Source organism: Galleria mellonella, unplaced genomic scaffold (assembly GCF_026898425.1).
Source record: "Galleria mellonella isolate WM207_F2 unplaced genomic scaffold, CSIRO_AGI_GalMel_v1 utg72, whole genome shotgun sequence".
NCBI classification, from domain to species: Eukaryota; Metazoa; Arthropoda; class Insecta; order Lepidoptera; family Pyralidae; genus Galleria; species Galleria mellonella.
The window spans coordinates 1,197,414-1,220,132 of record NW_026442144.1 but is presented as its reverse complement, the minus strand read 5'-3'; the positions used below and the strand labels follow the sequence as shown (position 1 = coordinate 1,220,132).

Sequence of the window (22,719 nt, the reverse complement as noted above, 5' to 3'; positions counted from 1 at the left end):
GGCCATTGAGTCATCAAGTGACGTAGCTAGATGGCCAATAAAACGTATTAAGTATGAGCTTATATGATATATGGTGACTATAATAAAAAAATGGGCTTGTCCGTTGGTTGCTAGCTAAATGGCTAATTAATTAATTTACATGTATGCTGTCGCCAAAGTTCGATATTAGGACAGATTATTTTATGTTTAGTTAATTATTTATCTTGTCTATTTATTTTTACGCTGCGATCTTGTGTAAAGAGCCCGACGCTTAGCAAAAAAAAAAAACTTACTTTCTTTGTAATTGGTCATTTAAAATTAAGATTGTATTATACTATGTAGCAAGTTATAATAGTTTGTACGTGGGACACTCAGAAAGATTTGCGGCACTAAAAAAAATGTTCTATAGGTAAATATATTTTTATTACATCTTTTCAAAGTACTCTCCACCAGCCTTTATACAAAGTTTCATGCGTCTGAACCAGTTTTCGAAATATTTTTTTTCAGTCTGCCGCAGACACCACGTTTACAGCCTGTTTCAACGTTGAGAGCGTATTATCCAACGACAAAAATGGTATTAATTTGAGCTGATTTTTGATTTTTGGGAATAAGAATTCACACGGTGCTAGGTCAGGGCTGTAAGGAGAGTGACCCAGGAGTTTGACCGGTATGAAACTATCCTCTGTATCCGTAGATGCATGTGTAGAATCTCGTGAAGGCTTCCTGATCCAATCTGCAGTATATGCTGAAATTCTTGGTATGTAACTCGCCCATTGTATTGGATCAAATTTTTCACTGCTAGCACGTTTTCTTCCGTAACAGCCGTCGAAGGGCGACCACTTCTTTCGACATCTCACAAAGTTAGTCGACCGCATTTAAACTCATTATACCAATGATACACGGTTGCCTTAGAAGGGCTTTCATCCATTGCCATTTGAAGTCTATCGTACGATTCGTTCGGTTTCAGGCGACACTTAAAGTCGTAAAAAATCATAATGCGAAAATGTTCTCGACGCAAATCCATTTTTCAATGAGACATGGTAATTTTAATTATCTCGCAAAAAATGTGGAGGGAAGTTTTGAATTAAGAACACCTATTTTTACTTATAAGTAATCATATTTTAAATAAATTATAATTGGTCAGTCTCACATACATAAAAACTTTTTCTCGCAATACTACAGTTATTATATAATAATTTCTAATTGCTTATTCGAGTCAACTAAAAAATCATTCGTATATATAGGCGACGATAACCATGATTTATCAGGTGGACTATCAGCTTGTTTGCGAATCGTATAAAAAAGGAATATCATCGTACTAGAGATGACTAGTCAGTGTTGGATTTTTGAGACTTTTTCTTTTATATGAGCTTTAGATTTCAGGATTGGTCTATTGTTATAAAAGTAATAAAAATCTTATTGTCAGCATTATGTGTGCAATTGTTAGTTAGTTGTGTTGATGCAGTCCATGAAAACATGACTTTGAGTTTGTTAATAATTTAAAGTACATACCCACCCACCAACTACTCTCAAGGGTCACGGGTTGGGATAATACTATATTTACTATATTTACATAGATTGTAATGAATTCATATATTTTGTATTCAGTAAATTGGTATAACTATAATGAAATTTTTAAGTTAACTTCTCATTTATTTATTAATATTTTGTTAGAAGTGTTTTAGTTCAGTGGTTATATTATTAGGTAATTTTCAATGTTTTGTTTAAAAAAATATAAATAAAAAGTATTGGTTACTTCAAACGTGAAAAAATACAGAACTACACTCTGTCAAACGCAAGTAGAATTACTATAATCGCTTTTCAATTGGTGAAGATATCCATATACTGTACATCAAATATTGCATTAAGGGGAATATGTTTTTCGACGAAGTTTTTATACAGGAACAGGATATATTCGAGGGAGACTGTACAAAAGTCGTTTGCTTGAGCATCTCTGTCCTATTTGTGTTTCTACCGTGAAGCAATTGTGTTTGTATGGCTGTGTTTTGGTTCGAAGGGTAGGATATGGCAGTGAATTTACAGGGTACAGAGGAATAACACCTGATTCTTCAGGTGTTATGAATACGTATGAGGGGTATCATGGGCGAAAGAGTATGTTTATAGGCGACGATTCCCACTTTCCATCAGGTGGGCCGTCAGCTTGTTTGCCATTCTAAGTTGCATAAAAAAAAGATATTTGGGTTTCGGTCATCAAGCAGTTGTGCTTCTACTGCTGTTGGGATATGGCTATATAGTAATCATTCATTATCATTTCAGCCGTTAAGTGTCCACTGCTGAACATAAGCCTTCCTCATAAGGGGAGTCTTTCCAGTAGTTGCCACGCTTGGCAACTGCAGTTAAGTTTTTAGAGATGTTTTAAGAGGGACACTGCTGCTCATCTCTCTACCATTAAATTACTTAGTTCGCTTCTTACGACATCTACAGGAAAGGTAGGGGTGGCCTATAGGGGTGTCGGGACTACACAGACAGTGGTGGTAATATATAGTTAAAAATAACAAAGTTTAAGGAGAGATTTGTCATAATATATTCTATGGTGTCTATGTTGCTGTTCATGTACTTTTGGTTTTTTAATGAATGATAAAATAATGGTCATGCCGCCTGTGCAATCGGTATACACTGGCAGGTTACCATTGATAGATGATAGCTGATGATGAAGGTAGGTCATTTGGCCTATCATAATAGATTCATTAAGCAATAGGTAACCACGATGTTTCCAGAGGGGATCGAACGGAGGTCGACTTGAAAGAATGTGCTGATTACGGTTACTACTTTACATCAACTGAGCAGTTTACAGTTTTAAGTTACAGCGATAAATATAATATATTTAAGGGATTAAAATAAAATTAACAACATGTTGCAATAATTTTATTGCGTATTTGTTTCAATTTTAAATACTAATAGTAGTTTTAATACAAATTCATGCTAAAAATATGGTCCCAGATTAGGAATGGATACGTGACAATAACTTGTTTCTGACATTAGGTATATATATTTTATGTTTAAAGTTATTCCCAGGAAGGTGTATTACTCTTGTTGATATTAAAAATATGAGTTTATTGCGTAAAGTGTACATGACGTTACTTTTTAAATTGTACAATCATGAAAAATTAGTTTGTCTTTTATAAATACCGAAAATAAGATAATAGACGTACCTATATAAAATTGCTTTTTCAAACAAAGCTTGTTTGGATCATATAGATCTATCGAGTTTTTAATCTAAATTAATGATTGATTTGATAAGACAGTAACATAACCATTATAAATTATATATTAGCATTCTAATATTAAGTTTAATTTACGTTTTAGGTAGATTTACTGCAAAAATTTAAAACTATACTATTATATATATACCTAATATAAGTACAACATGACGTTAAGTACGCATTTACGTTCTTAAATTTAGTAAATTTACTTACAACTTAGTAAAATTTGTACCAAATCATTAAATTAGTAATTTTGTTTCCTTCATACAGACAATACTGATCAGAATAAACATAAATTAATTAATTAATACACTTATACAATATATTTAAGTACTTACAAAAATATACGTTCTCAGGGTGTTAACAATAATAACTCTTATGTAGAATCACCTAATTTTTAGCGAGGTTTGTATTTGCCATAAAAAGCTATTAAGTATACATTTTTATCACAATGAACCTAATATACTAGTTAGTTATTACACTCGGTGATTACAATAAAATTTCGATATATTAAAGTACTTGTGAAATTATTTACAATAATCCGTAAGTGACGTACTTATGCGTTAACTACATCACAGTATTTGATACAATATCACTGGACTTGTTTTTCTTAGAGAACTATTTAAATTAATCTTGCAGCACTTGGTAGAATATCTCTTTATGTAGATACTCATATTGTTTCTAAATTATTTCATTTATTTATATGACATATCAAAAAAAAAACCAGCAAAATATTTTGATTACTCAATAAAGTGCATTTCACAGTAACGTTACGTATTAATAATTCACCATGAAAAAACACAACAATAATTAATATTTTCACGTTAGCATAAAGCTTTAGAAGTCTAACTACGTAATACTCATTGGACCATCTATAATTTAGTATAAAAATAATAACATTCTAATACAAAAGACATGTTGACATACTATACAGTCTATTACAAGGAATAAATTTATTATTACTACTTCCGTGACTAATAGAACTATTTCGTGATATTACATTACGTACGTAAGAATATTATTTCGGCAGAAAAACACTAAAGAGCGCACTTGGTGGACGGCATCTACGTGATCGAAATATATAATCTGTGCTTATTGCACTTGTGACTTCAATTCACGAAGCAAACGATAATTGTTTTTACGAGTTCTATTCAAAGTAACAGCAACATACTCTCGCCGTCGCTTTCTGTACAGTTCACGTTTCATTTTTCTATATAATTCACTTCGCATACGATATTCGAGACGAAAGAGAAGGCATTGTAAACCGAGTCCAGCAATTATACGCTCAATTTTAGATGAATAAACTCGACGAGGGTGTATTGCTAGATTATTTGCCGTTTTAATTCGTCAAGTTCGATGGTTAGGTTGTACGGTAATAGGCGTGGGGGTGCTGAAAGCGGCCGGTGGTACTGGTGTGGTAGGCGGTGATTGTTGCTCGTTACCCTCGGCGTCCCGTTCTGCTACTTCCTCCTCGTCTATGATGGATATATCTCGAATAGAGGGCCGGTGAGATCGGCGCCATCCTGTATACACACAAATTATTTGTATATTAAGTAAAATTTAATAGGAACGTGATAGCGTGTTTACTAGTATAGGAGAATTTCATTTATTTACTAGCTCGTATGAGTTAATCTATAACATATTCTATGTTCTGTTCCAGTAGATATATACCAATTTTCATAAAATACGTTTAACCATGATTTAGTATCAAACATTCAAATCCTTATATCTTTATTATTTTTTTGATGGGTGAAAATGGAATGGTAACTTCGCCTGCGCTAATGGGATACGCTGGCGGAGCACCAGTGAAGGGTGATAGATGAGAATGAAAACAGGTCAGTTAGCCCATCATGATGAATTCATCAAGAATCAACCATGATAGTTTCCAGAGGGAACCGCGAGGTGGTCGACCTGGTTGGGTATATTGCTAGCAATGGGATTTTCAGTCTCCATCACTAACAATCCCTTTCCCCCCTCTTTATAATATTATACAAAGTACTCATAGTAAATACCCAACTTGTTCAAAGTTATAAGGCATTTTTAAGTACCTAATTACAAAGTAAAATTAGTATATCAATACTAAAAAAATATAATATAAAATAACGCAAAAATAAAATACAAGAAACATTACATTTCTCTTTTAGAAACTTATGTTCTAGCCCAATTATTGTCTTTTTATGACACACTGTTGGATTTTAAATTGTAATAACAATAAGACTGTTACGTAATGACTAATTAATTAAATGTATATTATTAAAGTAGCGTTCACGTTTTGTTATCGTCGTATAACGTATAAATACAGGATAATGAGTACATTTTAATAAGTAAATAAGGTCATAGTTTATATAGGTTAAATTGATTAAAATGTATTAAGTCGCTACAGTATAGCGGAGCGCGACAGGTTTCCAGTCGTCAAAATGTTTAACATTGCGCATCGCGTCTGTTTAGTAATCACTGTGTTACTGAACTATAAGTGTAATTCTATTGAAGTAAATAGAAAGTATGTGGAAGATATATATGAAGATAACCATAATATTATTGACATTTTAAAACCTATTGAACGTGACTTTCAGACCAAGGATAATTCAGTGAATTTTAATAAAATAGAACAAAATAATTTACATTACACGGCTAGTGCTATATATGAAAGTAAATACGAAGAAGCTTCAATAAATTCTGGACTTCGTAGAGTGAAGAAAGAAGAGAGTAGTGTACTCAAGAAACAACGCGTCGTCAGGCAGATACAATCTGGAAATTCGCAATTATATCCACAATTGTATCCCACGAATTCGTATAATCAAAATACGTCGTCCTACTATCCTACAAATCGTCCACAATATCCATATTCATATCAATCACAAACACCCAAGAATGGTCCATACAATATTAATACTCCAGTCTTTAATGCTTCCAACCATAGACCAGGATCAGCACCATTATACAATTATTCATCTTCTGGACAATATCCGTCATATGGCAACACTTATCCAGGACATCAATCTCGTCCAAATTCTTCACAAATAAATAACAACAGTACATATCCAAGTTATCCGTCGTATACACAACATTCAAGGCCTTATAGTAATACAACATCATATGGACAGTATCCATCGCAAAGTAATACTTTTTCAGGTTATCCATCTCGTCCTCAAGGTTCATATACGCATAACAATCCGCATTCAAATTATCCATCATATACACAGGGTTCAAGGCCTTCTAATAATTTGACATCATATGGACAGTACCCATCGTCAGGTAATACTTTTTCAGGTTATGCATCTCGTTCCCAAACTCCACACATGTATAATAATTCGCGCCCCAATTACCCATCATATTCACAGGATTCGAGGCCTTCTAATAATTTGACATCATATGGACAGTATCCAACTCAAGGATATCTATTTCGTCCTCAAACTTCATATAACAATAACTCGCATCCAAGCTTCCCATCATATACACAGGGTTCAAGATCTTATAATATAACAAATGGACAGTATGCATCTACAATAGGTCACACAATACAACATGGAACATATCCACTTAATAATACATGGAATTCCAATTATTCCGGATTTAATTCAACAAATCAAAAACCGTATAATAATGGTTATCAACAACCTTTCGGTAACTCTTTTCCAAGTTATCCACAAACTCAGGGACAAAAATCGTTTGGTACTAATCCTTATCAATTTAATCAGACATCAAATAACGCTGCGTATCCGTACAATCCAACAAATAGTAATGTGCAAACAAATCCCGATCAAAACTTTTTTTATCCTACAAATCAAAGAAATATAGCCACATACGACCCCAAAAAGAATGATCCGAACAGTTTCTCTTATCACTATTGATATGTTTGTTTTTGTAATTGATGTTTCTTATGATGTCAAGTAAACAAAGTATCATAATATTTGTGTTATTTAAAAACGATAAAAAGTAGGTGCATAAAAACTTTATACTGTAGTGGTAGTAAATAAATATTTGGAAAAAAAAATGTATTTTTTTTGGTAAATTTTTATAAATATTCAATCTAATAGCAATTTATAAAAATAATAATTTACCTTCTAAAACTGGAGGTTTCGTAGTCTTGGAAAGTAGCCTGGGTCCAGTCAGTGTAATGATGATGGCTCCTATTGGTGCGGTAATGACGATGGACATAATGCACACAGTGATGATGACCTCTGCGTAACCCTCGAGAACTGCTAGTTCTGATGGGTTTAAGCCGACTATTTTTCGTACCTCGTCTAAAGCTACTGGGCCTAATGCAGCCTGCGAAATACAAGAAAAATATTAAGGATGTCGTAAGAGCTAAGGTAACAAAGTACAATATATCACTGTAAGAAAACAGGAAAAAACCCTATGCTAAGTTGTCTGGCCAGCGGATTAAATGTCATTATGTAGGTAAATTGTTTATGGACGAGATTCGTAGTAGTAGTGGGACGTTAATGCATTATTGAGGATTAACAATCTATCTACAAATTTATTAATTTAAGAAAACTTCTGTACAATTTAAAATACAAAATTGTACAATTAGTGTATTATTCAATAATCTGTTTTAAGTAGCAGAATAAATATATTACTATTCAATAATTCACATAGATAATTATTTATATTTTAATTAGTTACCTTGATAGAGACTAATTTTACATGTAAAATTAGAACACCTTCTATACTGTTCAAGTGTAATAAAGTTCTATAAATAAATAAGTACATCGTTCTAATGATTTTATTGCGGGGTCACATTTCATCATTTGATATACTTGACAATGTAAACGACAGTTTGCGTAAGTTTTATTTGGAACAATTGCATACAAATTTCCAAGAGTGTTATATGTAGATAAACTTGTATATACCTGGACAGTTGCTTTCGCCATCCAAGATAATCCTACGAAGATCTTTTCCTTGGTGTTCAAGTTACTTCGCACTGCGCTCAAACTGGTAACAATTGCACGTAGAATTACGCATGTTGCTAATATGCCACTAGCGATAAGCACAAGTCGTATGGGTAATTCTGAAATCTGAAAGCGTGAAAATGGTAGTGTCACAAACGAACGTTAATATTCTGGTCAGATCATGTTTTCTGGAACTATAAAAAAATATTCTTATGTATAAATATACTTTAATAAATAAGTATATTTGTGTAGAGTTTTTTATACTAACTATAGAATTGCCATATAAATATATAATCATAGTTATTGGAGTATGATTATTTTTAATAATGACCTATGGAAACGAGGGACATCTAATTCGTGTAAAATATTTCATTTTATGGTCGTCTCGTTATCTCACAATATTAATGAATTATTTTGGGTATAAATTTTAGTCTTTCTGATCTAACCATGCAATTTTAGGGGGTTTATTATTAATTGATTAATTGCATTTACATGTCTAGTGCAATGTTAAATTACATTTTGTTACAATGTTACAGTAAATTGCTTATGTAGAGATATGATGATTACATTACAGAAAAGCATATCGTTTATGTCTTCTTAGAACAAAAAACAATAGCGGACGTATATTATTTTACCAAAGAAATACGTAGGTAAGTTATGAGATTTTGTATTTTGAACGTCCAATTAAAACATTGTTATTTATTACCCATTTATTTAATATATATGCATAGATTTGTTCTCATATATAAGTGAAACATGTGATTCAAAATAATTAATTTAAATATTGTACTCACAACTACTTGTGCTCCTGTTATTGAAAACAGCATAGGTTCAAAGAACATCCAGAAGATTTCGAAAGCGGTGGCTACTGGGTTGTCCTCTATTTCCCAACCGAGTTCTGACCAGTTTTTACAAGCGACAAAAGCAAAGGCAATCACTGCCAGTGGGCCTAAAACATACAAAATATATAAAATAAACAAGACAGCTTCAGAGTTACTCTTTATTACATCCTACGGTTTTGTTAGTTTGAATTTGTATAAAAAGTGATGGTTTATCTCTTTCAAATCAATTTAGCTGTTTAAGTCTAAATCGTGTCCTGGTTTTTTATTCCTGATATACTTGTTTGTTTGTTTGTAAAACTTTATTGTACAGTAAAGTCTTCAATTATAGAATAAAAAGTTCTTAAGTAAAGAATGAGTACAATGGTAGAGTTATCCCATAAAAGCGATTTCTTCTAGTCAACTGTTGAATGTTTGATAGAAATTGTAAATTATAATCATTATTAATACTTGTATTTTATTTATTTGTAATTAACTAGCTGGTTGGCTAAAATTACGTTCTAAATAGGCGGTAATGAAAAAAACAATTACTATTTAAAAATGCTTGAATAACTTGAATAACAATATTTCTTTCTTTCTAGATTTTAATTTCTATTGCTTTTTTATCATTTCCGTATTTAGTACTTCTGGAAGGAGTAATTCTGTATATATTTTGATATTGTAAATTGAAAAAAATATTTAATTTGTTTGTTGTTCTGACTACCATCATATTGATAAACTTAAGTATTTCTCGTTAGATTGCATTGTTCAGGTGTAAGCGACATTACCTATACGAGTATTACGGAAACAATTATCTGATGCGATTCATTTCAGTAAACAAAACTTACGGTTGTTAGAATAAACCTACATGTCTTTTATGTTTACGGTTATGTTTAGGAATTCTACAAAATCATTTGGTTAATTACAAAATTGTGAAAGGGTGGTTATTCTCTGATATCAAAAAATTTTAAGCCACTTTCGTTATACACCAAGGTTTCTGACGTGGTGTATCGGATGACGGCTTTACCCGTGTATAGAGTGTTCTTCAAAGCACGAAGCAAGTGATAATAATTTTTCTCAAACATGCTTGGAAATGTGAGCATTATTTTGATAATCTTCTTTGAGATAAATCAAAATTGCCGTACTGGCCACATACACGCGGGCACCGGCCGGCAAAAGTTGTATGAAAATCCATATCTGTCGTGTTTTGCGGCCAGATAAATTACTATGTAAACTCATATCTGTCCTGTAATTTAAAAATGGAATGACCTTTTACTTCGATACACGGCTACCAAGGAGGTAACTAATAAAAGGTTTTATTTTAATTTCGAACTGGCTTGCATTTGCAAACAGCTTTCTAATTAGAAAGCTGTTTATTGAAAAAAAAAAAAACAAAGGAAAAGAAGACATTATGGCGCGTGAAAAATTATTATTGTTCGTTATTCGTCATTGAACTTAAAAAGTAAAATTGTGTTTTTTATTTCCGCGCATTGTCTGAGAAAAGTACTATACAAGCTTTGGCCACAACTAGGTATTGATAGACTCACGTAAGTGTACCTCGGCTACGCCTCAGCACACATTTGCACGTTCGTCCATCAATGCCTCAGTTGCTGGCCGCTGCAGTAACGTACTACTAAACGATATGAATATGAATTTGAAAAATGCAGAGGTATGGTTGATATTCGGTCTTAGTATCTCCGTACCGCAGTTAATACTTTTTTCAGAATTAATAATTCTCTTGTCTGTTGTAGAGTAATACAGATGTAGAAACAATGCTCTATATTTTTGCCTTTTTAGTCTTTTTCATAATTAAGTAAAAGCTAAAATTATATTTTAATATATGCAGTTTTTCGCAACTCATGCTATTTTATCTTTCTTTATATTTTAATTTAGATGTTTATTTTTAATTTTTGATATTTTGATTTAGTTATATTATGGTTTAATGCAAATAAAACTCGGCAACGTGCGTATTAATTCCTTTTATTGTATTATATTGTAGGTATACCTATACTAAAGTAATAACATGCAAAGTATTGTTTTTTACACTACAGTGTCTAATGATAAATTGTTTTACTGTAACCTATATGGCACTGACAGCACTAAGGCGTTAAAAATCCACCTTATACGAAAGTAAGTAGGATTTGTTTGTAATATGAACTGCCGCCCCCATAGCCCCATTGCTAGTAATATACCTCATTAGGTCGACCTCCAATTGATCGTCCCTGGAAACCATCGTGCTGAATTCCTTGTGTATTCATTACGATAGACTAAGTGACCTGTCTTTTCATCTTATCTATCATCCATTACTGGTGCCCCGCCAGCATATACCGTTAGCGCAGGTGGGGTTACCATGCTATTGTCATCCATTAAAAAAACCCTCTCAGTTCAATAGGGTTCTTGCGCTAATATTAACGGGCTTGTATTTTTATATTTGTGGCTTATTAAAGCCAATTCTACTCGTATTAAGATTCTTGTAGTTTAGCGGGATTTTTAACCACCAGAGGTATCATATGCACGTCGCTAATCTCCAGGAAACCTTATTACGTTCATCTTGAAGAAGCTCTTTGATACGTTAACTCTGTGCACATGTTAAGTCTGATAGAGTTGAGAGGTTAAAATATCAGAGATGAACTTACCGGCACCACCCCATCCGATCTCTTCGGAACCGAGCACAGAGACTAATCCACCGGTAAGGAGTAGCAAAACACGAAGTGGCACCAGAAATGAATCATTTCTTTCCGGGACGTACTTGGCCAGATAACCACATAAAACTCCAAAGAATATACCACCGATGACACTTAGTGGACCCTAGAAATGTAAAAGGTAATTTTATTAACTGATAATTTCTTACTCGTTAGTGACTCCAAAAAAATAAGTTCTTAATTCGATTGTTTTTTTTTTTGTGTATATAATGCGATATAGCTGTTTATATTATTTACGAATACTGTTTATAATATTATTTATGAAATTACTATTTTGCATCAGTTTCAATTTAAATTTGCATATTTTTTTTAATTGATTTTGACAATGCTTTATAGTTTATTTTCGTGTAATTTTAAATTTCTAGTATACACTTTATTAAATTTTTTATTATTTGCCGAATAAAATGTTTCATCAAAAATAAACTTAAGTGATATATTGCTTTAAACTTTATAAAATATATGATTTATTTTTACATTTTGTTATATATTAACGATAATATATAATTAGTATAGTATGTAATCGGTATGTATATATACTTTAAGTATTGCATTCGAATATTATTTTGGGCATTATTATTTTATATCGGAATTGCAACAAAAAAAAAATAAGAGAGAATTCTATTGCAAAGTATTATGTTTTCTCGTCACATTTTTTGTTTTATGGGTTTAAATACCAGAAATCTTAACATGGATATCTTATCTTAATCATAATCTCTGTATTAAAAGTATTATTTATTTTGTTGCCTGGTACTGATTCTGTGCTAATACCATATTAATTTTATCAAGATTAAAGTCTGTTTTTTTCGTAAAACAAAATTTGAAAGCATAGATAATAAAATTGTTTAAGTAATATAAAGCTGACGTAAGTGTTGAACTTGTAAATGTTAAAAAAACTGCATTTTATACCAGAAACAAGTTCTGCAACAAACATAACGGAAGTTAAATTGTTATGGTAGATTAAAGAAAAAAAAAATGACACCAACTGCTTTAACTGGTTAAAGAAACTTGTATATATATACAAAATACGAAAGTAGTAATACAAGTGTGTAGGTACTTAATGTCAAATCTACTAGTACAGTAGATTAGATTTAATGTTTAAAATTTTGTTACACAAAATATTTCTAATGCAATCGTTACTTTGAATTTAACTAATACGAGAGAAAACCATATGATAATTCAAACTCGTACATATACATACAGAATATACATAGGTATTATAGATATACAATTATGTTCTCTACGTACGTTTGTATATTAATTTTTTAATACACAATGGAATCATAATCATTAACGCTGTTTTAAAAGAGTATTCTACTAATGAAACTCATTTTAATCCTTCTATATTAACACGGCGTGTCCAGTTATTAAGATCGTTTGGTGAAAATTCTTTATTCATCACATACATTTGTACATTACAGTTAGTATGTACAAATGTATGTGATGTATAAAGTCAATATTATTCTATTAATGAGACGATGAATATTCATTAGTAGAATAATAAATGAACTCTAAATTATCGTTTTTCGTTCCAATTTATTTAAGGAAAATTTTCAGTTTCACTAGTAGAAATTTCTTTAGAGAAAATGTTATATTTCGTCAATAGAATAATTCCGTTCACTTCGTTTTCATACCTTTTTAGTAGTTTTCTTTTCATAGTTTTCTGAAATCAAGTTAAATGTAAAGTTTCGTATTTCTCCGGTTTGAGTTGTTCATACTTACTTGAATAATGTTCATAGTGAGTGATGAATTGGAAAACATAACACCGGAAACAATGCCGAAAACGGCTACGCTGGCGGCGTCATCAATTCCTGATACAGCGAGCACAAGGGTGGGTATACCCTTTGAGACGCCATAACCCTTGCTACGCAACCGGAAAAGGCACGGAACGATGACGGCGGGAGACACAGCCGCGACTATAGAGCCCAGTAGAAAAGCTGGAAGAATATTAATTATGTTATTTGCCTGTAATTTTTTCTATAGTTCAATTTACGATGCAAGATTGCAATTTGTACTGTTCAACGGATAGGTTGGACAGTACGAATTGCAATCGTCGCCTATCGACATGAACGTGGATATAAGTTTATATTAAAAAAATATAACGAATTATCTAAATGTACATGTATATTATGTAAATTATTTAATTATGTAAATTAATATGTACATAATTTATTGAAAAGTAAGATTTAAAACAAGATACCAGTAGAATATAATGAGTACCCCCGCGACTTAATGCTGAGTTGGTTACTCATTCTCCTATGCGGCACATAAAACTTATTTACGTTTTGTTTATAAGTTCAAAAAGTATGTGCTTGTAATAGTGAATTAGTAATTTATCTATTTATCTAAATATGGCTTTTATATAAGACGTGGATGAATTAGCAAGTTTTGCTGATATAATCTGCTCAGCTAATTAATTACAAATAATGGTATTAAGTTATTAGAACAAAGAATTCGACATAAATTATAACAAATTTTTATATGGTCTTCTGAAATAAACTAATTAACAAGATATTTATTAATGTTATAGGAATAATAGAAAATACAATTGAATTGATAAAAAAAAAATTAAACCATGTAAGTTAAAATTTTTATTAACTAGTTTTTAATTAAGGTGAGTGGGATATATTGATTGATCAAAATAAAAAGTAGTTCATCCCAAAATTTCATGTGCATACAAAATTTTACGACGATTGTTTGAACTATGAATGCATCAAGATGTAACAAACAAACAAATAAACACACTCCCATCTGTAATAATACTATGTAATTAGAGCGATTGGTACAGCCATCCTATTTATTTTTATGTAACATTCTAAGGCATAAAGTATTCTATGTTATACCTTTTATGGGTGCGACTAATAATTGCCAATTATAACACGTGGAAACAACGAGCAGGAGCTTACTTAAAGATAAGAGATTACCGTTGTTCATAAGCACCCACAACACTGAAGGAATTAAAGGAATTAATACATTTAAATATATTTAAACTTTTGTACTTCATTGCATAGATAAGTCGTCGTATTACATGTAACTAATTTTGCTTTTTACGTTCTTCTACTACCGACATTAATATTGTTGAGCAATTTTATGCGATTAAATGCTATAGAAGTTTTGGAAATTTGAATATATTTATTGACTTCTGGTGCGAATTGTATAAAATATATGTGTAAAAGATCCTATGTTGTGGAATATATATATATTTAACCAAACTATATATAAATAATATTTTTTATTCAAAAAATAAAAAAAAGTAAACATTATACACATTAAAAACTTTATTTATTATTTCAGAATCAACAGAAATCAGCACATAAGTAACATATAACTTTTGTTACTTATACTATTATATTATAAAATTTCTATTTACTTAATATACTTATTGCTGTTTTTCTCTCGCGGGATTTACTACATAAATGTAGGAATTGTATTTTGCTTTTTTGTTGCGTTTTGTAAGACTGTATTTAGAAGACCGATCAAATTAATTTATAAAATCAGACTACTAATGAAATAAAAAAAAATAGTTACGTAAATATTGAACTTACCCCAGTCCCATGGTAAATCGAGTAGAAGGTTCGCCATTACAGAACAAAGTATACATTCAAAGATCCACGGCACTAGTGCAAGTTTGATCACGGTGAAGAAGAATTTCTTCATGGCATGTGGGTCTAAGTCCATTCCCGCTCTAGTTAAGATTATAGTTAAAGCGATTTTTCTGAAATTGTAGTAATCATTTTTTAGTACTTATATAGTTAACCTACCCTACATTGCTGGAGGGAATAAACTCTGTCCGGTCGGTCCCCATTGGAAACCATTGTAGTTAATAATGTCGTATTATCTCTTACTAGCACTCCGTTAGCATATACCAACAGCATATAGGCGGTTTGCCATTTGAATAAAAAAATAAAAAACGTATAAAATATCACAGTATTTTTAAATAATAGTCAAAATAATTACCTAATGTATGAACAGACATGCAAATAATCTGTATCAAAGTTGACAAAGCCTATATTTTTCATAACAATCCCGACTATCAGCATTCCGATGAGGGCGGGCAGTGTGGTGATTTTGACCATCAGCCAGCCACCGAAGTGTGCCGCGATGGTAAGTACCACTAGCATAAATAGCTGTCCGCCTGGTGCCACCGTGTTTCCCATCACTATCCATACTATCAACCATACCAGTATACCTGTTAAAAAGAAATTGTCTCTTAATCATCAAATTCATTATATTGTATATAGGAAGTGTGTAAATATGGCTGAATGTTTGCTACGCGCTGTTTGCGCAGCTTTACTGTCATTGTTTAAAAATAGGTACAGAACTAATATACAGAAATTAAAGTAATCTTCTATTGAACCATTGATTGTTATTAGAACTAGTTAGATATAATATCATAATTGTATATTAAGATTTTTTCATATTATTTTGTATTGTAAATTTATCTGAATATTTTATTATCATCAAATTTCAAAATTGATTTAAAATTGGATTGAATTGAGTCTGTTATAAATTAATATGAATTATTCTATTTTATTTTACTTTATTAAGAAACTATATAACTTACTAAGAAAGTATATGGAGGAGGCCTTTGCCTCAAGGCACTCTGTGCTACGAGACTCAATTTCAGTGGAAATAATAATAATTAAAACATATAATTTTGATAATATAATATTACTATTTCATAATATATAGTTTATTTTTAGTGAAAAAAATATAATGTATGCATACAATATTAATTAAAATCATACAGTAAATTTTGTATAATATTAAGCGCAGAATAAAGGCTTCTTTATCTTTAAAAAAACTACAATATATACTTATTAATTTATAATTGTATGATTATCGATTACATGCCAAACTATTTTTAATAACAATCCAAAATTAATATGTAGAATTGTTACATTATTTAAAGTTTTGTTAATTAATACTTGCTTACGATACAATAATCTTATAAGTCCTCTTCATAAATTATATTTGTTATTATGCAATAAAGAGTAAATTGAAAATAAAAAAAATATATTTACCGATGATAAACACTGATAATGTTTGTGCGAATTGTCTGTAAGATGGGCATAGTGGGTAAGGGCATATTTTTTGCCAGTTTGGTGGTTCCCACGAAGGAATTCCGGAATCTTCTTGATGGCACTTCTGGCAACACGCATACCACCAAGATCTATGAAAAATATTATCAAACAATTACGAAAATGTTAAAAAACCCTGAAGTTTATCAGGTTTTAGGGTGTTGGTAATTTACCTCTCTACGTGTTCGCTTTGCTGTGATAATGCTTTCTTCGAGTATACGGAGGACGTTGTCGAATATTTCTTATACCTGCCTTCGATATGCGCCGGTCGGTCTGGGAATAAGCAGACGAGCGTCACGTAAAACAAGTGTAAGTCGAGTGTGGACAATCGATGAAAATGCCCGTGTGAATACACCGGTGGTTTCCACGAACACCTGTTCATTTCTACCAAGCACACCACAGTCTAATTGTGGTATATTTATCTATCGTTAATTATGTGCATAACTTATGCTTGTTTTGAATTTAAAATGTTCAATAAATTTGTTCTACCCAAATTCCTTTCAAAAGTCTTTGCGAAGTGAGACAAATTTTGAGCATTTAAACACGTCGAAAATTTAAATATAAATTATTATACATGCAAAATAAAATATTTTTTACTTTGAGGTAATTTTTACACATATTCAATAATTATAATTTAAACATTTTTGTCTTTACTGTAAATATAGAGGAAAGAGACAACACACCCCATGATGTGTCCATTTCTGCTGCCATAGCGTTGTGTAGATTGCTCTTGCGGCGCGATGGCCCCTCGGCAGATGTTGATACGCGGCCATTCCTGAAGATGGGAAATTTTTTTAGTAAAAGATTTTTTTTAATTATTAATGGATTATAAAAGTAATATTTTCTTTATCATCATTATCGTCATATAAGTCTTTAACTATCCACTGTTGAACATAGACCTCCCCCTTGAGAGGTTTTGTCACAGGGATACTGCTGCCCATACCTGGATAATTAAATTCATTTAATCGCCTCTCATGACATCCAGGGGAAAGGAAGGGGTGGCCTATTTTATGCTGGGACAACACGGCTGTTCTTGACTTTGGAAATGCATAAATTGTCAATTGCAATATTTTTCAATATTTATTTACAATGTTATATTACTTAGATTGAAGTAAATACAAGCATAGATAATACATATATAATAATCGGATCCAAGTATAGCATCCAAGAGAGTATTCTGTTAGCGAGATTGAATAATTTTGCCTAAGAAATATAAATCGAAACATGACAAAATATTTAGAGCCTTAAGTATAAACGACATCCCAATGTTAAGTTTATATTTGGAATTAACATTTTTTTGTCGTGTTTCAACCATATAAAGTAAATACTAATGACATAATGCAAATAGTTATTTAGCATTGTATTATGCTGATTGATTGATTAGTCATATGTACACTATACTTATAAAATTTTAACACGAAACAACTGATATAGTGTATAAATTTTTTGTAAATTTTACTCAGTATTATTTGTTTATGTATAATAGTAGATAAGAAAAAGATATAAACTAGAGAAAATGCTCTGTAACATTAACTCGTATGCCATTAAGGTTTATACGGAGAACGTCAAGGGTAGAATGATTTCTATTTAGATCATACCATATTCTCTCTAAGGTGACAATACTTTATATCGTAGGCAAGGCAGGTGTCTTAGTATTTTATGTACTTATACTGTAAGATATCGCAATGGACGCTTTTATAATTTATAGTAGCACTACACAATATGGTACGATTTTATTGTTATTAAATAGGAAAGCGAAATGTAAATATTATGCAATTAATCGTCAACTGAAATTAAAAAAGAAGAAGGTTTTTACTTGGACTATATTTTGTTAGTATATCATACCATACTTTCACTAAAACTGAATTGATTTTGATAAATATTTTTGTAATTATATCGTGTTTATTGATCGTCACTATAAATAATATTGTTAAAAAAATATTAAGAATAGATAGATAGATACTCTTTATTGTTTCCTCCAAAAGATTACAATAGTAAACTTATTATAAATATAAATAATTACAAGAAATAATCACAATGAGAAAACAATGGGCGACCTTATCGCTAAGAGCGATCTCTTCCAGGCAACCTTTGGATGAAGAGGAGTAATTATAAACAATTTGAAGTTTAGTACGACAGAAAAAATTTACTAAAAACGAAAGTATTATAAACTTCCGTTATATTAGAAATTTTTTGATTTGATTATGATATTGTTATAATGATATAGATAAGACTTTTCCTTTTTGTGGTCTAAAATGATTTATACCATTTAATTTTAACATTGCTATACAAATGTCTAGTAAATATAAAAACATAAAATATAAAAATCTTAAGTTCACATTATTATTTAACAATAAGTTTTTGGATTCAAATAAAATTATATATACTGCCTGTTAAGAATTATGTAACATGAATTCTGTTACAGAGGAGAATTGGGTAGAAAAAATAGTAACCCCGTTTTTATATTGCTGTACGTTTGCGGTTCACCAATAAGTGATGCTCCGTGAGGATGAAGTTAGGTCAAATAGCATATCGTGGTGAACTTGCTAGGAATTAATCGCTATAGTTACCAGGAAGGTCACTCGGAAGTCGACCGAACAAGGTAGGGTAGTATGTAACTAATTAATAACGACTGACAAGTTCCTTGTAAAAATTTTGTAGTACAGTCAAAGTTCTATTAATAAGTCGGTCTAAGTTAAACTCACGTTTGTGAATAGTTTACGAACCCACATTACGATGGTATATTTGTTCACATGCCGTCACACTCAAGGACATCTTTTTGTAAAGGCAATATGGAATAAATTTGATGTATCGAAACATATTTTATCCAATAACTTTAGCGTTTTGTCCAGTTACCAGTTCTACATTCGGTCTGGTATTTATTTCAGCGTTGGTCCAATACCTTCTTAGTTTTTAGTCTTATTGCCTAATTAATTTACTAACTAAAGAAGTCAGGGTCAAATTCTGAACCGTAACAGTAAAAACTACCTACTACCGTTACCGATTAATAACTTACTAGGTCACCTTGATGGAATAATACCATGTTGTACAATGTAGATTATTATAGAATAGTATAGTATAATTTAATTGTGAAAATTATTAATATTGTAACTGTGAACATGTTGTTTGTACTTTCTTACTCATCGTCACGATCCATAATGACTTAAACTAATTGCTATGAAATTTTGAACAGGCACTATGTGGAATGGCGAAGGAGATATATGTGTATATATATAGTTTACTTTTTATCCTGGTCAGTGAATATATACCGGTCACACGGACGAAGTTGCGGGTGAAAGCTAGTTTAAAATAAATATCGATGTTTGTATGGTTTAAAATAATAGGTTGATAGCACACCCTACAGAAACCGTCGTCTTGAGCAGTACCGTATACTTATACGGCACGACAGAATATACATAAAGCATTATGTTTTTCGTAGTTACCATTGACGTCATAGCGTGTTATTATTTTGTGGTATTAAGTTTTGGGATATATCTCACTCTCTTAATCGAAATACAGTCAGGCAAGCATCGTAGCTTAGAGGCAAAAACTACTTGGTACTCATGCAGACTATTCTCCCTCTGACCTAATTAGAATATTATTATGATTTGCACTGATAACTTAGGACTCCAAAAAAGAAAAATTACTTTAATTGTGATAAAATAAGTTATTTTACTCTAAAAACTAAAAAACTAAACCGATTTGGATAAAATTTCTATGGGACTAACCTGAAAGTACCTAGATAAAAAAATAATCTCAAATTAATTTGTAAATGATGGATTTATGAGGTGACAAACATAAAAAAGTCAACAAAATTGAGATTCATTTTTGAAGTCGATTGACAATGGAAGAAAATTGTGTCAAAATAAAAAAAAAAACTAAATTTAAGATTTCTTATTTTCTTTTTGTTTAAATTTTTTATTTTATTATTTTTTTTTTAATTTATTATTTTATTTATAAGCATTAGTTATAAAAGGTGGTAGACAGAGTAATGGCAACGGAAAAGAACATAATGATGTCGTGCAGTAGGTCAATGTTTAATCTCTGGGTTAAACTGATCACAGGTGGAGTACAGCATATCTAGGGCACGTGCATTTATAAACTATACCTATCTGTATCTTATTATGTATTTTGTAGAACACATAATCAAGGGTAATAATCATAAGAGCAAATGTTTCGTTATAAATGAAGTCATGTTATGTTTATTACAGGTAGCATGTTTAGGTATAAAAAATTACATTTTTATTTCAATTAGTTTAATTAGAAATCTGTTTAATATTACAACTTTTTTGTTTATAGAAAAAATTAACCTATTTATATCAATGAATAAAAACAATTCAATAATTGTATTTCTTTTAAATGTTATGACAGTTCTGCTAAAATTTATGGCTCACTTTAACATTTTAATGTTGTAAATTTTATGTTACAATATTCGTATCTTCAAATGCCCAATTCATTGAAACGATAACAATTTTATGTACACATTTTTATCGTTCACAAATAGATTATTTGAAGAATTTGAATTTTTTTATATATGATTTTCACATATATCTGTGTGATCGTGATATTATAACAGTTACAGGCAGAGGCTCGCAGTTACTTGACAGTGAGTTGCTGTTAACATTAATTTTAGATGTAGATGTAATTACATAGGATGTTTCGTATTTATAATAACTAACAGCATAACTAGCAGCGTAAAAATGACTATTTACACATGTGAAATTTTTACAGTTAAATATTGCTTACATTATTATACAGTATTACTTGTATTAATTAGTTTTTTTTTCTTGTTATATATAGTTAAATTTATTTTTATTTTCTCAATCGTAATAACTCTTCTAGAGTGTACTGGCTCTGAATAGTCAATGTTTTTGACATTTAAAAAATCAAGTGACTCATGTATGGTGGTGGGTCGGCTTGTGTACAGTGGCGCAATATGAAATGGTTGCATTATGTTGTAATGTTTAACATTATAACCTAACGGTAAGTACAAGTAGGTTTCAGATCCTGGTCGCCAAATATTGATTTTTGAATCGATTTAAATTGGAAGGTTGAATTCATGAGAGATGAATTCATGAATAAATTAACGATCAAAAGATGTATCTCACGAAAATTGATTTTGATTATTTGATGTGTAGTATGATATATAAAAATACATAGGGAAAGCAATTTAAAAAAAAAGAAAACCAAACAGAAATTAACATATATACGTATGTATAGAATGAGATAGATCGATTTCGATTTGTTTACATTAGTAATATTTGATTGAATATACATATATATTGAATAGTACTGTTTTCTTTTTAATTTTGATTTATTTTTGAATTAAATTTCGAAAATTCGGGATAACTTCAAATCTATATGAAGATGATAAAAAGAAAAACATCGTGAACAGCTTATTTTATTTTAATTAATATATAAGATACTACTAAATTAAATACTTTATATACGGTTTAACATTTATTTAGGTTACTTACTATATATATATATATAGTAAGTAACCTAAATAAATGTTACAAATGTATATATATTGGTAACATTGGTACATATTGGTAATTTTTAACCCGAAGAAAAACTATTACGTTGTTAAACCGTGACTGTAGAGAGGATGGTAAATATTTAGATGATAATTTACTCTAGAGTTTAACTAATTAAATTTGGGGGGAAAGGGATTGTCAGTAATGGAGACTGAGAATCCTATTGCTTGCGAGGAGGTCGACCTGGGTAAATATACCCAACCAGGTCGACCTCCTCGCGGTTCCCCCTGGAAATTATCATGGTTAATTCCTGATGAATTCATCATGATAAGCTAACTGGCCTGTTTTCATTCTCATCTATCACCCTTCACTGGTGCTCCGTCAGCGTATTCCGTTAGCGCAGGCGGGGTTACCATACCATTTTCACCCATCAAAAAAAAATCTAATTTAATCTTTTATATTTTTATTTTTATAGTACTACCTACTAAAAAGAAAAAATATAATTCTATAGTGATTTCAACAATTTATATATTATTTTGTTAGTATAAT

The 22,719-nt window shown here is 30.8% G+C and overlaps 2 protein-coding genes across 6 annotated transcripts in view; one reads left to right on the top strand and one right to left on the bottom strand.

The window, feature by feature from the left end:
• Window positions 1-2,851: 2,851 nt before the first annotated feature.
• The window catches only part of LOC113513108 (sodium/hydrogen exchanger 9B2-like), a 54,124-nt gene continuing 34,256 nt past the window's right edge, over window positions 2,852-22,719 (bottom strand). For all 5 annotated transcript variants that reach the window (XM_031907994.2, XM_031907996.2, XM_052900880.1 and 2 more), the window contains 11 exons: window positions 17,377-17,468; window positions 16,867-16,966; window positions 16,637-16,785; window positions 15,570-15,801; window positions 15,158-15,327; window positions 13,335-13,549; window positions 11,550-11,721; window positions 8,890-9,044; window positions 8,057-8,221; window positions 7,265-7,472; window positions 2,852-4,726 (listed from right to left, as the gene is read on the bottom strand). In XM_031907994.2, coding sequence (XP_031763854.2) covers window positions 4,551-4,726; window positions 7,265-7,472; window positions 8,057-8,221; window positions 8,890-9,044; window positions 11,550-11,721; window positions 13,335-13,549; window positions 15,158-15,327; window positions 15,570-15,801; window positions 16,637-16,785; window positions 16,867-16,966; window positions 17,377-17,468 — 1,834 coding nt within the window. In that variant the 3' untranslated portion in view covers window positions 2,852-4,550. The remainder of the gene's footprint in view (window positions 4,727-7,264; window positions 7,473-8,056; window positions 8,222-8,889; window positions 9,045-11,549; window positions 11,722-13,334; window positions 13,550-15,157; window positions 15,328-15,569; window positions 15,802-16,636; window positions 16,786-16,866; window positions 16,967-17,376; window positions 17,469-22,719) is intronic.
• LOC113523274 (hornerin-like) lies at window positions 5,566-7,197 on the top strand. The gene has a single exon (XM_026909166.3). It carries the CDS (start codon window positions 5,621-5,623, stop codon window positions 7,052-7,054), a length of 1,434 nt encoding a protein of 477 aa, XP_026764967.2. The 5' UTR covers window positions 5,566-5,620; the 3' UTR covers window positions 7,055-7,197.

Coding starts and splice junctions, on each gene's coding strand:
- LOC113523274 (XM_026909166.3), top strand. CDS start 5,621: ATGTTTAACATTGCGCATCGCGTCTGTTTAGTAATCACTGTGTTACTG.